The sequence below is a fragment of the Phalacrocorax aristotelis genome, chromosome 1, assembly GCF_949628215.1.
Source record: "Phalacrocorax aristotelis chromosome 1, bGulAri2.1, whole genome shotgun sequence".
In the NCBI taxonomy this organism is placed as follows: Eukaryota; Metazoa; Chordata; class Aves; order Suliformes; family Phalacrocoracidae; genus Phalacrocorax; species Phalacrocorax aristotelis.
Window position 1 is genome coordinate 129,428,921 of NC_134276.1, and position 17,198 is coordinate 129,446,118.

At 47.9% G+C, this 17,198-nt stretch overlaps 1 protein-coding gene across 3 annotated transcripts in view; it reads left to right on the forward strand.

Moving 5' to 3' along the window:
- The window catches only part of LOC142063241 (galactosylgalactosylxylosylprotein 3-beta-glucuronosyltransferase 1-like), a 30,967-nt gene extending 14,679 nt beyond the window's left edge, over positions 1-16,288 (forward strand). The window contains exons 2-6 of one of the 3 annotated variants that reach the window (XM_075106734.1): positions 5,268-5,412; positions 5,744-6,279; positions 8,262-8,558; positions 9,061-9,168; positions 12,846-16,288. In XM_075106734.1, the coding sequence (XP_074962835.1) occupies positions 5,301-5,412; positions 5,744-6,279; positions 8,262-8,558; positions 9,061-9,147 (1,032 nt within the window). In that variant the 5' untranslated portion in view covers positions 5,268-5,300 and the 3' untranslated portion in view covers positions 9,148-9,168; positions 12,846-16,288. Of the gene's footprint in view, positions 1-5,263; positions 5,413-5,740; positions 6,280-8,261; positions 8,559-9,060; positions 9,169-12,845 lie in introns of all 3 variants that reach the window. The other 2 variants (XM_075106743.1, XM_075106724.1) reach the window with 2 other exon arrangements.
- The last annotated feature ends 910 nt before the right edge of the window (positions 16,289-17,198 follow it).

A 17,198-nucleotide genomic window follows, 5' to 3' on the forward strand; every position in this document is an offset into this window, starting at 1 on the left:
TGGGAAGATAATGATCTTTAGAGTCTGTGTCTCAGACTACAGACATACAGTCCTGGGGCTGGGGTTGGTCCAACATTCAGGGTCTTGTAAGCCTGGCTCAGACAGGCTGGCTGCCCTGAACCAGAGGCTGCAAAATCATCTCTCTTGCAGAGCAAACTTTTCAAAATTATTCTCGTGCTGAATCAGGCAAGTGGAGGGCAGAACTGAAACCTCAGAACAGAACTACCAAAGCCTGTGTGATCCTAACAATTTCTGAGTTATCAAAGAGGACGTAAATTGAACAGCTTTTCAACAGGGCTATAGGAAAATTGCAGGCACCTGAACTCGCACATCACTCTTATAAACCCCACTCAGCTGGGCCTCTCCCTAATTTTCCCCTTTCTCTACTATTCACCCAACAGGTCCTTTCAAACTACTCTGCAACTCTGAGAGAAAGTCACATATGTGACCTCTTAAAGATATATCTGAACAGTGAGGCTGCCTGGGTTGTTCTCCAGCCTGGGAATCTTTATCCCTCTCCCAACATCTGAGCTGCCCTGCCTGTAGCAAATCGTACCCTGTGCTGGTAATTGGTCAACAGCAGATGAAGGGACGCTCTGAGCCTCAGCTACATCTTCTGCATTGGTCTGGGGCATCCAAGCTGGGGCTGGGTTCTTTCCCCATGTTCTTTTCTCATTCTTTCAGATTAACACCCCTTTCATCAGCGCATGAGCTTAAATGGAGGTTGGATGCTGTCGAGTCCCAGGAATTGAGAAGTCTGGCAAATCAGCACAAAGTGAGAGTAGTGTGAGAAACATTTTGTCCCTATCATACTCGGCTTTGTGCTCTGTGTTTGTTTATTTTTTTAATGGAGAACAGAAGATTGATGGATGAAATTAAGAAGAGGGATGTGTAATTGGAAAACAGCTCAAGAAGGCTACAGGCAGCATATTGAAGGCATCCATCAAACATCCAGCTAATGTTGTTAAGGGTGTGTAACACAAACAAGGGCTGCAGGAGACACTGGGAAAGAAAGAAAAGGGAGGAGAAAGGGGAATAGGCAGGACAGGGGAAATAGCAAGGGAAGAGAAGAACGAGCAAGAGACTACAATCAATAATATTTGTATTGCAGTCGCATTCAAAGGCTCCTGTTGGGATCAGTGCAAGCACATTAAGAGACAGTCCCTGCCCACTGTAGCTTAAACCCAGGAATTACGGGATGATCTCTGGAGATGGGTTTAGATGATCACAAAATTTTCTTCTGATCTTGAACCTCATTTAATAGGATCTACTCTGAATGGGTTTAAAGGCAGAAGGAAGGTAGCTGGTTGTGCCAAGAATACACACAGTAATGCCTGCCAGCCAGGCATGCAATTAATCTGAGCCACTTAGGGGACTTTGTTTTTAATTACAAAAAGTAGGTAAAAATATGTGCAGTAAACCTCCGTAAGCCCCACTGGGGCCATCAGCAGGCTACCCAGAGGCATTGACATGTGACTGGGGTTTGATGCTGTTTTCAGGAGGATGGGCTGATGCTTTAATGGACCACTTTGTGGGAAATATTCCATGCGGGGTCAACATTAAGAAAATGCAAAGGGCCTTTGTATGGGGAAGGAGAGAAGGCAAAGGCTGAAATTATTAATAGGCCAGGGGATTCCTCTAGTCCTGGAAACAGGGAAGAGAGACTCTTAAGGACTAAGAAAAGGCAGGTGAAAGATGTAAAGGAACAGAGGAGAGCACAATCATGATGGATGCAGGGGATGGCAACAGGGGACAGAAGGTAAGGTTTTAAAGAGAAAATGAAGTATTCCAAGACAGATTTTCTGAAAACGACGTTGAAGTCAGACTCCTCTGTGAGGTTCACAAGTGACCTGGTGCTTTATGTGGGGTTTGACTTCTTCAGCATTGTATGCTTTAGAAAAGCAATAGAAGGAAGGTGCATGTAGAAATAAATGAGCAAGGAGCACCAGGGGAGTTGCACACACAGACAGCATCTCCGCTTGTTTGCAGTGTTCAGGAAGCATGAACAGGGCTGCTGTGAGGAGGAGGAGAAAGAACTAGAAAGGGAATTTGTTAAAGGTCTTATAACTCTGATCCACTCTCCTCTGTGCTCTCTTGGTAACACAGCTGCCAACGCCACCTCCTCCTCCCCTTCCCTCCAGAAGCGACCTGAGTTTGCAGCAGCGGCAGGCCCACTGCATAGAAGCTGTGCCTGTATAATTAAGGGCTTTTATTAAAGGGAAAAATCACTGGCTGACTGACTCTAGTGCAGGGACATTTGTAATTGCAAGCATCCCAGAGGAAGCAAAGAGCCCAGGAGGACCTAGGTGTTTGCTGCCGTTATGAGGCAGTGCAGAGTCTTCCTTGGCTTTCTTTGGTGGCTCTGTCTGTTTTCACGGCCCTTAGTGACGGGAAGCTTTGCTCTGTGCTGCTACACTAGTAAGGGAAGGGATTTTCTGGAGGGAAAGCAGCCCCTGGTGTGGGTAACACCATCCTGCCCTGTGCCCATCCTAGATCTGTAGCTTACCAAACACCTACGCCTTTGGCACTAGAGCTTGAAGGAGACTCTTGTACCTGCCCTGGACCCAGCCATCAGAAAGCAACAAGATTATGCAGAGCCAGCACATTTGCTGCACAAGACTCCTGCTGGCATCACCAAAACACTCCTGGGTGTCCCTGGCCACACAAGTTCCTTGGCCCCCTTCTTGGTCCATTTTCTGTAGCTTGAAAGTAGAGGAATGGTCACCACAGTGACCCTGAGTGAGGAGGTAAGAAGCATTAGAGATTATTACCGTGAACAGTTGGTTTGGGGATCAATGGAGGCAGGTTCCCTTGAGGGATTGCTCCAATGTGGTACTGTTGGTGTCTAACAAGGAATGAGCTCATGTTGCAGCATTTCCCTTAATAGGGCTTGTAAGCATCTACTTGCCTGCCAGAAGACTTGCTGAGACATGCTAGTCTTCTGTCAGATTTGGCTGAAATGTGTTTGATAGTTATTGGCGGCAGGGACTGATGAGCCCTGCGATCGCATAATCCTTGTTTTGTCAGGAGACCAAGGTAAAATATCAAGGAAAAAATTAAAGACAGGTCCCCAGAAAGTCCCAGAGGATTAATTTAGAATAGCTTCCCCTGATACTTTCCAGGAGTACCATGTGGCTGCTGTCATGGCAAAGCAGAGCCATTTTGGACCAGTTATCATGTTTCTTCTCACACGATTCTCTAAGGCTGAAGCAGGGCAATCCTTCTTCCCCTTTGGACAGATGAGGAGCTGCTGGGCCCAGATCCTGGGAAAGGAGTTTCCTTTGTACTCAATGTGCCTATGTCCCTTTGAGGACCTTGGTTTTAGACGACCGGCTTTCCGAACACCTAGGAAATCTTTGGCAGAGCAGTAATTTAAAGCCAACAAATCTGAACCTGCTTTCCATCATCCTGCATCAGTGTGATGCCATCGCCCTCTTCCTTCAAACTTCCTTCAGCCTAGGAGAGCAAGAGGGCCTGGTGAGGCTGTGCCAGTCAGCAGCTCTCCGGTTCCCAGGGCGTGTGACTGTACTTTCCCAAAAGAACTCTCTCTGCAGGAGGCTTATGAAAGTTTTATTGGCCCTTTAGCCTCCTAGTGGGCATCACTGTGGTAGCGAGGAAGTCTACCAGGAGGAGTATTTGGCAACAGAAGGGTAATCCCAGAGAAAACAGATTACAGGTGTTACCAGGAGAGAGAGGGGAATAAAATCCACCTATGAAGCATCAGGCAACCTGCTTAGAGTGATAGCAGAAAGTCCTCAGATGGTAATAAGTAACTTTGCTCTGTACCCTTCAGCGTTTCTGTGGGCTGCTGTTCTGCAGCAGCAGAAGTGGATCCCTCTTTTTGGAACACTGCTTTTGTTGCTGGTGTGTAGTAACAGTGTCGGAAGATTTTGTACCCAGAGGGGGATCAAAGCAGAAGCTAGAAGTTGGAGGAAAATATTCCTGACGGTGTGCCTGAGCCATACAGAAGGCAGCACATGCACTAGGAAAGTCCATTTGATGCTGGACTTCCAGAAGTCATCTCTGGGATCTCATGCTTCTATGACTTACTGCACACAGGCTGATAGGGGTCTTTCAAACAGGTGAGCCAGGACTGGGGTCTCATCACACCGTGACTGTACACAGGGCTGAGTTGTGTCCCTGAACAAGTGGTCTGCAATAGACGTCCAAGTACTTCAGTCTGTGTTTTCCAAACTGATCATTAATGGCGGATACTGTGTTGAAGGCATGGCTACCTTGAGAAGCCAAGGATCTGATTTTCAGACAGACTGACTGCTCATTAATCATATTAACTAGTGGGAGCTGAAGGTGCTCAACTGCTGTGAAAAATCAAGTACAGGACTATTCTAGCTTGGACCATCTGCAAACAAGCCACCCTCTGTTCTTGATTATTCTTGATACTTTTGACCTTTATTTCTCTTTATTTTCTTTTAGTTCCTCTTACCTTATAGAAGGAGTTTAAAAAACAAATGTTGTGATTCCTCAGATCTTATGATCATGTACATTAGACAAATGCTAAGAAAGAAATGAAAGTATTGTGAAGTCTGTGGTTTAACCTAAATGCTGCAGTGGCTGAACACTGCAAGCCAGGGGTAGAAGGGATGTGGAATAATTAAACTTACAGCAGGTATCACCAGCACTGTGGAATGACTGACACAAGCTTTTCATGGAAAACTTAGTAGCTGATAGTATGCATCACTGGTTGCCTCAATGCATCTGCAAAAGGAGGATGAATTAAAACTGCAGGAGTGAAAGAGATGCTGGCTATCTTGAGGATCCCTGACATTTTCTGGTTTGTCCACTTGCATATGCAGGAACACAAATCTTGCACACAGTTTAAAAAAATCAACAAAAGAAGCAAATTCAACAGTCGCCACAAGCTCAGGAATGAATACCAGTCCCAGAGAAGGGGCAAGTAACGGTCCTCTTTGGCTTCAGAATCAGCAACACGAACAACTCTAAGTCAAGGACAGTGGGTTCGTCATGGGGCACTGGGAGGTTCTTTATAGCGACATAAATAGATAAAAGCTTCTATTCAATAGCACAGGAATTGGCCAGGGCAACTGGTTAATGCAATGGGCCTGCAACATTAATGGTAAACTTATACTTAGAAAAACGCTTTGCTGGATCAGGGCCCAACATTTATCATGCTTCCAACCAATCAAGCCAAATTCAGTCTATTAATTTGGCCTCTACACTTACTGTCTTAGTGTTTGTGGTGACTGATATGTTGGAGGCTTTACTCTTTCCTCTGCTCTGAAAGGTAGAGAGATGCCTGGGCATTGGAAGCTCTCTGCAGTATGCTGAGGAGACGTAACCTTCTTACCACGCTCCTGATCGCCTTGCCATGGGCTCTCCTCCTAACCTTGTGGCACCAGTACCCAGCCACCCGCTACCTCAGCCTACTGAGAAGTAAGTGCAAGAGTGCTGTCAGTGTGCTGGTGGTTGCGATGATTGTTGGTGCGAACCCTCAGCAGGATGCTTTCTTGTGGGTTAAACAAAGACAAACTTGCCTGAAGGCCCTCTCAGGGTTTGCCAACAGCAGGAACACAAAGTGTTCTTAAGAGTGCATTAAACATGCACCTTAGGCTGGCTTTGGGGAGGGGATGCTGATCTGCTGAGCACTGACTCCAGACAGATGTGTCCCCAGCACCCCCTAGAGAGGAGGCAGCCTGGCAGCAATTAGTTCTCTAACATCCTTCTTCTTCCTTCCTTCCCTCCTTCCTTCCTTTTGTCCCAGAAGAGACAGATGAGAACGTGACCTCTAAAGTTCTCCTCAATGGTACCTCTACACTGAGAGAAGAAAGCCTCCCATCATGCATTAGGCAACAGCAAAGCATAGGGGCAACACCTAAAATCATTCAGAATTATGTGTACTCCAGGCCTCCCCCGTGGTCAGACACCCTGCCAACCATCTTCGTTATCACCCCTACCTACACCCGGCCAGTGCAAAAAGCTGAGCTGACCCGTCTGGCCAACACCTTCCTACATGTACAGAACCTGCACTGGGTGGTGGTGGAGGACTCACCGCGGAGGACCAACCTGGTATCCAACCTGCTGGAGAAGGCAGGGCTCAACTTCACCCACCTCAATGTGGAGACACCCAAAAGTCTGAAGCTGGGGCTGTCCTGGATCCCATCCCACACCCCAAGGGGGACACTACAGAGGAACCTGGGGCTGCACTGGCTGAGGGACACCTTCAGCAATACCGCACCACCAGAAGGGGTAGTGTATTTTGCTGATGATGATAACACCTACAGCCTGGAGCTCTTTGAAGAGGTAAGAGCAATAAAATTATTTGGGACAGAAAAGCAGGATACAGCTGCAATGCCCTTTAAGGCCAGGTGCACTTGCAAAGACCTCTGAGATAGGGCTGCCACGAGAACTTTTAGAATCAAATGTGAGACAAGGACTCTGGCATGTTGCCTAAAGCCCTTCTCTCCTGCCCTGCACTCAGTGGGAGCTTGGGAGCTGGGTATAGGGCAGATGTAAATCTATAGCTGTGCAAACCCACTAGCCATGCTCTTGGGGGTGCTGGCTGACGGGCACTGAACAGGAGCCAGCAGCGTGCCCAGGTGGCTAAGAAGGCCAACAGCATCCTGGCTTGTATCAGGAATAGTGTGGCCAGCAGGAGTAGGGAAGTGATCGTGCCCCCATACTTGGCACTGGTGAGGCCGCAGCTTGAATATTGTGTTGAGTTTTGGGCCCCTCACTACAAGAATAACATTGAGTTGCTGGGGTGTGTCCAGAGAAGGGCAACGAAGCTGGTGAAGGGTCTGGAGAACAAGTCTTCTGAGGAGCAGCTGAGGGAACTGGGGTTATTTAGCCTGGAGAAGAGGATGCTGAGGGGAGACCTTTTCACTCTGAAAGGAGGTTCTAGCAAGGTGGGTGTTGGTCTCTTCTCCCAGGTAACAAGTGATTGGATGAGAGGAAATGGCCTCAAGATGCATTAGGGGAGGTTTAGATTGGATATCAGGAAAAAATTATTCACTGAAATAGTGGTCAGGCATTGGAACACACTGTCCAGGGAAGTGGTGGAGTCACCATCCCTGGAGGTGTTCAAAAAACGTGTAGACGTGGCATTTCGGGACATGGTTTAGGAGGCATGGTGGTGTTGGATTAATGGTTGGACCTGATGATCTTAGACATCTTTCCCAACCTTAATGATTCTATGATTTCTACGATTTTATGATTTCTAAAGGGGTGAAAAAGCAAAGAGAACAGCTGCCACGGTGTAGGCTGCAGATGTGAATAGCCACTCACACAATGTTGCATGAGCTAGAGCCCCTTTTGCCACGGGCCAGAGGATACATACTACAGAACATACCTCTCCTCAGGGAGAGCTGACCTGATTCAAATAAGCACCAAAAACAAACTTCTGCAAAGCATAAATCCGCACTGTTACACGTGTGTGATGGGGAGGGGATGTTAGAAAAGTTGACTGACTTTCTAATCCACCTTTTCTCCTTGGCTGCCCTTCTGTACTCTGAGTTCCAGCCACCACAACAGGGCTGTGCCCCTGGGATCACAGAAGCTTGCCCAGACTTCTGCTGGAAACCTGGCTTTTGTGAGGTGCCAAGTCTATTGTAAACTTGCAAAAATGTTTATTCAGTAAACTCCCTTGTCACCAATTTAAGCCAAATTGTACTACACCAATTGAAATGTAGTTATGCATCAGAACACATTCCAGTTTTCAGACTTTTCTGTTAAGCTTGTCCTTTCTTACTTCTTTCCATGTCCTTTCTGACAATTTCAGTAAAACCCCACTCTTTTAGGCAGTAGCTATGGATGGAAGAACAAGGTGGGGGGGAATTTGCAGTAAATGAGGACAAAAATGCATCAGCCAGGATGGGGGATTACTTGCATAAGGGTGAAGTTGGAGTGAGTGGAGTTGATAATATGGAGCTAGAGGCCTGGTAGAAGTTGTGTTTGGCATTTACAGAAGTTGTAAAATTTTACAAAAAATTATAAAAGTTCAGATGAGACCAGAAAACCAAAGGTTTTCCTTCTGAGGGACTGTCCATGGGCACAGAAAAGCAGTGAGTTTGGTGTTCAGAAAACGTGCTAAAACAGCCTTGTGCCTCTGCAAGCTGTAGCTCTTCAAGCAGTAGCACAGGTGAATGAGAACTTGTGCTGCCTAGAGCTATATGATTGTGTGGGAAGTCAGTGGGGGAGGACAGGTGCCAATGAAAGCGGAGGATGGGGTGCGACAAACATTGCAGGGTTGAATTCTCACAGCACTGTTTCTTTTTGGCACGCAGATGCGCTACACAAGGAGGGTGTCAGTCTGGCCAGTGGCTTTCGTTGGAGGGCTGCGATATGAATCCCCAAAAGTGAGCCCAGCAGGGAAGGTGGTGGGCTGGAAAACCGTCTTTGACCCTAACCGGCCCTTTGCTATTGACATGGCTGGATTCGCTATCAGCATCAAGCTGATCTTGGAGAAGCCTCAGGCCAGTTTCAAGCTGGAGGGAGTTAAAGGAGGTTACCAGGAAACCAGTTTGCTGAAGGACCTAGTGACTATGGACGGGCTGGAGCCCAAAGCAGCCAACTGCACAAAGGTGAGCAGGACAAGAGACCTTGAAAATACATTCTCCTTGCTGGGTCCTGGTTGCTTTTGCAGCCTTCTGCCACGCTCCTCCACCTTCCGCTCTGCCTGCCTGTGCTGGCGCACATCAGTGCCAAACGGTGCTGGGACAGACAAGCAGAGACTGCCAAATTCTTCACAGATGCGAAGCTCAGAGAGCGCTGAGGAACAGTTAGTGCTATGCACTCTAACTATGTTAATGAAGAACCTCAGCCGTACAATCCACACCCAGATTGCTTCTCCAAAATCCATGAGGATTGGCAGAGGGTTGAGTCTGGGGTTTCGGTACAGAACGATCCCTCCTCCTTGTCACTGTTTCTTTTGCCTGTGAAGTCTCTCCCAGGTTCAACCCCTTTGAATCACGTGCTTCAAAACGCTGTGAGCCCCAGGTTGCGCAGGATCCTACCTGATGGATGCACTGCCTTTGGCATTTCCGTGGCATCCAGAGCCTCTGAACTCTTTGTGATTCCCTCTAGGTGCTGGTCTGGCACACAAGAACTGAGAGGCCCACTCTGGTTAATGAAGGAAAGCGTGGATTTACAGACCCCAGAGTAGAGGTGTAAGCAGAGAGCCAGCTCCAGGGTGTGAGTACCCTTGTCTGTTATTTTGGCAAGGCAAATAATCTGTACGTGTTTCCTTATTTATGCTATTATTTCCTCGAAGACTGCATATATGATTGTCCCATTAACTCCCTTACCATGCCACCCTTTGCACTAGAAGTAGATCCTCATCTTTACCCACTTACGGTCTGCATTTCATACTCAGTAAAGCCTCCTTGCAGTCCACATGGAAGCTTTGCCTGCATACAGACAAAGAGAAACATGGCAGAAGAATCCCATGGTTTTACTCAGTAATAATGACAAGGCAAATTCCTTGCCTCCCTGTTTCTGCCAGCTCCAAACTCTTTTTAATGTGGGAGTTGTCCTATAGTGTGTGGAAAGAGATCACACTCCTGCAGATGCAATTTTCCACAGCAGCCCTGCTACTTCTGCAGTGCTCCATGCATCCATCTTTAGCTTTTTTCCTGCATGAACAACTGTGCTGTGGTTGCAGCAGGGAAAGGCTGATGGGACACTCAGGCAACCTCAAAACAGGAACCAGCAAAGAGCAACCTACACAGATTCTCACAGAGTCCAACATCACCAGACCTGCTGCTGAGGAGAAATAGTGAAGGCGCTAGGAGTGCCTTTGTAGTCCACAGAGCCAGGTTCAGCAGCAGGAGGAGGGATTATGGCAACCACCACAGGTGAGGGCAGAAATGTATCAGAGATCAGTGATATGTTCTGAGAAGTAAATATTGATGAAGAACAGGCTTCGGAGGAGTTATGACCTCCTCTGCCAGCTGCCATGCCCTCTGATCCCAGTGTCTGCCCTTAGCAGATTCCTAGCCATAAAGTCCCAAAAGAATAAAGATATCCAATCTGGGAGTACCCAGCTCTTTCTGGAATGACTCACATCTGTGCCAAGGGACAGGATGCTGAATGATTTGCTCCAGGGCTGCTTTCAGTTCTGACCCCAATATACACCTCAGCTCAGCTCTACCAGTGGAAATAAAACTGACAGCTTTTATACAGGCAGTCATGAGTATTTTAACTTCTGCACTGATCGGCTGTGTGCATTACTCGTAGCTGCATACAGCATTTCCACATCATCTCTCATCTCTGAGTGACAGCCATACAAAGTGCAGAGCAATCCGGGCGCCTGCACACCCAGCAGCAGATGGGACAGGAGTCAGTTGCCTAAACATAGATACCTAGTGCCACCACAGGGACCCTGGGGTAGCCTACCTGGCCCTCCTGTAGGGCACAAACTCCGTACCATTTCCGTCAGTTTTTCATTAATATCTCAGATATCCTAGCGACCAAAAATGATGGTAAATACCTCTGCTTAGGCAGCAGCCCCTCTTTTAACCTGTGTTTCTGTGGAATCCGCTAGCAGTAACGAGCTCATTTTACACACCCACCCATGCTGGGTCTGCAGTAGGCTAAAGCTACAGTTGCTCAAACTCAGCCCACAAGGACTCAGAATCCAGCTAAATCGTCTGGAGGCACCATTTACTTTGTAAAGATGAGCAGGCTTATAAAAACTCAGACAGATTAAACCTGCCTTACCTACTTGTCAGAGGAGGGGTTGACTGCTCTACTACAGATGCAGAGTGTGGATGTGATGCTTTCGTAAAAGTGCCATTTATGTATCTGCTCGTTTGTCCTCACTCTCTCTCCCCGGCCAAACCCTCAGCCATCCTCCATGAGAAATGCCACACACCTGCTATGGATTCTCATGGAACGGCTCCCTGTAATTCATTTGTTGTGGGAAAGGGAAGTGACCAGTCTGAGAGATCAAGACACTGGTGAATGGGTATTCACCAGGAGAACTTGCACCCTTTTCCAGAGCCATCCTCTCAGGGTGCTTTCAAACCAGAGTCTTGGCTGGACCAGCTGTGTAGATTTTGAAGGAACTTTCCCACATACATTAGCAGAGAATTTGACCACAATCCCTTCTGCACCAACATCTGTCATGTGGGGCAGCCGCTCTGACCTGCCAAGTGGGCAGGTGACATCCACTCCAGGAGACACCTGCAAGGTAAATTGCTTGACTGGGCAGTCAAGCAAAATCATTAGATTCGCCCCCCCTTAAAGTTTTAAATTGAGATCTCTGCTGACGCCTGTAGTGTTTTGAAGGTCCTTACTATCAAGGCTGCTGAGCTTCAGAACCTTGACAGACAGATCTAGATAAGCCACTGCTGAGACAAAAAAAGAGGTAAAATTGCTCAGCCGAGGATGTTCTGTTCTTAGACACAATAGGGAGAATACTTCTGTTTTTCCCTCCTGGCAATTAGTCCTCGCTCAGGATCAGATCAAGCCAGTCAAGCGCCAGACCTCTCAGAGGCCTTTTTCCCCTTTAGCGCCTGCAGATGTGAGCCCGGCAGACATTGCTTGCTGCAGGATTTGGTGGTCTGTTAACCGCTAGTTGGACCACTCGTGTTTCTGCTTGGTGGATTTCAGAGACATAGCGTAAAGGGACCTGCTGATCATGTGAACTGCGAAGACTGGGCTTTAACAGGTGATGCATAAATAGCAGTTATTTTGTCGCAGCTGGAGCCCACTCTCTTCCTTGCCCATGTTCCTGCCTCTCTTAGCTGTGTCCAGCTGAACCACAGCAGTTTTTGTGAGCCTGGGGGAGAAAACGCTATGTGCCAAATCAGAGCAGATCTGCAAAGGGGAAGCAATAAGACACATCAAGGTTTTGCTTTTCACAAGAGACAATAAAAAGAAAAAGAAGAACTCAACATTTTAAAAAAAGAAAGAGCTTTTCTTTTCTGCACTAGAAATTCTGCTTTTTTTGCTGCCCTGAGAACAGTTAGGCAGGATCTGAGATATGGCGGGATTAAGGAGGAGGGGTGAGATCCTCAGCTACTTCCCCAGCCTCTTTGTGCAAAGTGGAGGAGCAAGAGGGACAGAAAGGGGATCTCTGAGCCCATCTTCAGCTGGACAAAGGCTTTCACTGTGGAGATATTGTGGAAAATGGCTGTAAGCCTGGTCTCTGAGAAACACTGTGGGGACATACAGCATAGGAAGGGGGGTGTGGAGGATGGGAGAAATCCTTGGGATTGTCTGTATTGCAGCAGGGGCCACAGAGCAACCAAAAGCTATCAAAGCGTACATCCCTGCTGGCTGTATTGAAACCCCCTCAAAACACAGGCTTTGCCTTCTGAGAGCAGGAGACAAAAATTAATTTCGCTTTGTATTTTGTTTTTTAAAGCCCTGAAAATTACTACTCAAAACTGGTGTTATAAAAACTCCCTATTTTATTGCTAAAATCTATTTACAGGCATCTGAGAAAGAACAGTTTGCTTAGGTTAGCATAGAACTCCTGCTGCTTTGTGATATTTGGGAAAAAAAAAGTTCACCTGCATTTCAGAGCTTCCAGACAGACTGAACAGGGATCCTCAGATCTCACCGTCCTAATCTTTCTTTCAAAAAATAATAATGGGGAAAAAAAAGAAATCCTTCAAAACCTTTTTCCAATTAATAAAATATCCCAGCTAGGACTCTGTGGATAGAACAAACAGCTCTTCAGCGATATCCCCAGCCTGAAGCTGTGTGTAGTGTGATTGGGGAACCTGGTTACCATTGCCAGCCTCGTGCCTACCTGAGCCAGGGGTCAACCCTGTTGGAAATGTGCCTCCTGCCCTGTTGTACTGGATGTGGTATCGACACCTCTATCTCCTTCTTATGCCATCTTGTGTTTGTTTCGACAGGGGCAGCGGACAGTGATCGTTCCCGAAATTTGTCAGCAACCACAGCAAGCTGCGCACGCCGCCTGTTCTGCCCGGCCCTCTGCTCCACTGCTGGAGGATGACAAACGCCCCCAAAACGTAGCCACGCTGATCAGCTCCCACTGCCCGAAAGGGGGTAACAGGCAGGGACAGACCTGATGTGGCACCCTGCGATCCTACAGCTCTTCACCTTTGACTTTGTGCCCTGGCTACCGTTCCCCACCTGGGAGAGGAGTGCTTCTCTTCCCCCATGGGCTCTGTGTTTTTAACCATTCGTTAAAATGTATTAGATGCGATCTCCATTCTTGGCTGTGCCAGCACAGAGGCTGAAATCCAGGATGGGTGCGCGTGCCTCTGAAGATCCTGCCTGGCATATCATCAGACCTGAGCTTCAGTACAGCAGCTGTGAGCTGCGGTGGTTCAAGGACAGGAGTTGTCACAAAAGCACAAACGTGGACCTGTCAGCCTGAGATTGGTATGCTCTCAAAACAGCTTTAAAACAAAGCTAGCCTGAGAGATGATCTCCCTCTGAAGGACGCACTCAGATACCTACACAGATCAGCCTTCAGTGCTGGGGAGGGAGATGTGCTGAAGCACCTTGTTTTGGGTTTGGGAGTTCAGAAGGGATCTGGTGCCTACGCCTCAGCTGAGAACTTGAACTGCCCTCACTTAAGGTTGTTTTGGAGAATGCCGTCCCAGATCCCCAGGCTCAGAGCCCTCTAGATAAAGTTCCTCTCCCGCTCAGGGAGACTCAGCAGGTACTGCACCTCAAAGGCCATGCCTCCATGTCTCACTTCAGAGACCAGAAAGCCAGGGCAAAGATGGGTGGACTTGAAAGTGTTGTTCCTAGCCTGGAACCCTGCTGCAGCACTGTCAGACACTTCAGTAGCCTCGGATCATACATACGGACTTGCTTCCTAGACCTCCAGAGAGGAAGACACCTCTTCTGGGGTGGAGGTGGGTGAGAAGTGCTCAGAGAAAAGGAACCCTCAGCCTGCACTCATCTCCTGGGAGAACGTCGAGGAATGTGGAGATACATCATCAGGAAACATATCTTGAGCACGCAGATGACAACTGAAATAGCAAATGTGACACGGTTTTCCAGTGGAACTTTGAAAGGCGTGTGTGGCCTTGTGAAGAGAGAGGAAACAGTGTCATATGGAAGGGTTTCCCTTTCCCTCAGTAAAAGAGGACGACAGCCAGGTGGAAAGCAGCCCACAAAGAAGGAGGTGGCAAATGAGGACCGAAGGAAGGATGCACTGGATTAAAAGCACAAGTGTTGGTACCATGTGTGTGCGTGGGGGGTGGTGTCACTGTGACTTTTCTAGGAAGATTCCTTGAAGGACCCAGAAACCCCATTGAGCACATCCTGAAAACCATCTTCACTCAGGCCGTGAGAATCAAGGCTTTCAGGTGTTCAAAACACATCAAGGATTTCACAGCTGGGGGGAAGTTAGGAGCAATTGGCTCATCCCCTGCCCAAAAAATTCTGGGCTGGCAGGAGACTTATTTATTTGTTGGTTTATTTATACTAGAATTCTTCTCTGCCTATTCCTTGTTTAGTTTTGTTTTTCAGCTGAGATCACCTGACATGTTCATGAAGAAAGAATATTTCCCCCCTCGCCACAGACTCTTGCAGAAGAACAGCAGAGCTTGGTGTTCACCAATGAATGTCATATGTTCTGCGCTCCCTGGGGTTTCTTTAACAATGATGTCTTAAACTGGCAAAATAATCAGAAACACAGCAAGGAGGGGAGAACAGCAAAGGGAATTACAGTTCCTTTATGCAAGAGACATGGGTGGCACTAAGTTTCTGGCTCCCAAGTAATCATAGTGAGGTAAAAATGTGTGCAAAGGAGTGCCTCACTCAGCAGATAGTCCCCATGGGATCTCAGGAAGCCTCCATGAAGGGGGCTCTTCGAAGGGTATCTGAGAGAGGGAGTCGGTCCCTGTTCCCTCACAAAGGAAATGAGCAGCCGTGCATCCTGTTATGGGAGTGGGGCTAAAGTACAGGAGGGGGCAAAGGAGGTGAGATGCCTGCTATCAGAGAGGAAGGCACGAGAAATCAAAGGATAGGCAGCAAATGGAGAAGTGGAGGCTGAATTTAGTGAGGTTTAGGGCAGGGTCTTTCCAGATGAACACACCCACCCTGCCAGTCTTCTCGGCATGAAGGAATACCGAACGGGCCATGAAAGCGGTGCCTTCTCTGGGCCCTAGAAAGGTCCTTACAGAGCAAGGGTCTGGCATACTGGCACTGGATAGCATGGAGGAAGCCTGGCATATACAAAGCACTTTTCATTCTCCTGCGTGGGAGTTTTGTGTCCTGTCCTCTGCAGGAGGTAACAGGCCTTGCACTCCAGTGGGCTTCGCCGATCCATCCCTGCCGCCAGGCGGGCGGGCCCAATGCTTCCACCCAGCATTAAACCAAGATTAAGTCCGCTTCTTTGTGCTTTCAATGAAGAAGCAAAAGTGAGGGAATAAAGGACTTATGATCCTCCATTTTCCCCTCCGAGATGGGCAGGCTTTCTGCCCGTATGAACAGGAGGGGATATGATGATGAATTCCCTGGCTTTTAATCGCACGCAGGTCCTATGCAGGGTTTTGGCACTGCCCGTGTGTGTGTGTAGCAAGGGTCTATTCCTCCACACACATGTTTTTAGAGAGTTGTTCTCTCTGCATCCCTATAAGAAAGCAAAATTATTTTTCCTGGTTTTCCCACTGGGGACCTAGACTCCAGTGATATGAGCTGCACTGTCAGTTCAGTGCCGGTCGGAGCCTGCTCTCACGACCAGCCCTATTGCACCACCTCCGTTCTTGCCCCAGCCTGGCCCTGTGGAAGAGATTTTCCGCAAATCAAGAAATTCTGTCAGTCACTAAATTGTGCAGAACCAAGCCCTTGTATGGACAGTGTGGATGTGGACGGCTATGTTCTAGGCTAGCAGACATCTGGACCTGTTCAGCACAAATACTCTTTCCTCTGTAGAGCAGCCTAAGGACAGCAAGGACTACTGCCGGCTGAGGTGTATCAGCTAAGGGTAGGTAAGTAAGAGACACCACAAGTTAAGATGCCTGTTTGTTAGCAGGGCTCGGTGGGAGAGCACAGGAGTGGAGCAGTGGTCAGAGTTAGAGGCTTCAGGGAAAACAAATGCAGTGAATGCAATAAGAAGGGAAGCTGCAGATCAAGCCTGAAGTGTTTAAAGAAGAGAAGGCATCCCAGCGCCTGGTTTTTACTAGCATATTAGTATGTGATATTCATGTTCTCTGAAATTCATCCAATTAACTAACCAATGAATATTACTAACATTTCCTGTTGCAGAAAATACTATTGACTAAGGAAAGAGAATGTCAAGAAAGTAATTTTTAATGGTTATTTATTTATATTGAATGGTACTAGAGCGTTATTAAATATGATGTGAATAGTACAATATTGCACCATTGTCTTGTCTTGCAGCGTAAGTGCTTACTTCTTTTCCAGGAAAATGCAGCGGACTCTGTAATCGAGAATGTATCGGTTTTAATTGTTCTCATTTCAAGGGTACTCCCATCAGTCTTCATCCAACCCAAATGCCACAAGAGAAATTCCAGCAAAAACACTTCAGGTCCCTGAGACCGGTGCCTGCATTATGGAGATGAAAAGACAGGAGAATATAGCCTGAGTTCCACAGTCTTACGGCACCTCTAGCAGCAAGCTGCCATTTCGGTGATGTGGTGACTGTCCATACTGAGATTGCCCTCTAAAGGTGCTGACCATAACTCAGAAGTGGGTGGTGGTGAAAACATAGGGCAGGCAGCCAGTTCTCCATCACAAGGGAGAGGGGAAAGGAAACTGTCGCGGTGCAATGCAAGCTGCACGGCGCAGTCACGCCTAAAGAAGGCTGCTGCTGGCAGTGAGCAGGCTGCCTGAGTTTTGTGGAGGTCTACTGGGTGACACTATGAGGTCTGTTCTGCAGGGCGCATGGTATCCACTCCAGCTCTGCTGGGCCAGGCAGCTCCTGCACACTGTCCTCCCCTCTGGGAAGAGTCAGGAGAAGCTTTTCTGGCAGCAGCATGGTAAGACACAAGGGATCTCCTGTAGGAATATGGGTACACAGCACATCTGAGGTCTCAGCAAAAATTGATCCAAAGTCATATATCCATGTTGCCTCTCTGCTCTGTGAAAAGTCTCTCCCAAGTGGTTCTGGAGGCCATGAAACCTCTCAAGAGACCTTTTTCAAATTTCTTCCTCCCGGAGGAGGACCAGCTGCTCTGGTCAGGAAGCAATGGGAAGCAGGCGAGGGCAGTATCTTGTGGCCCTCTGCAATACAACCCCACCGCATCTCCTGGGGCAAGGGGGAG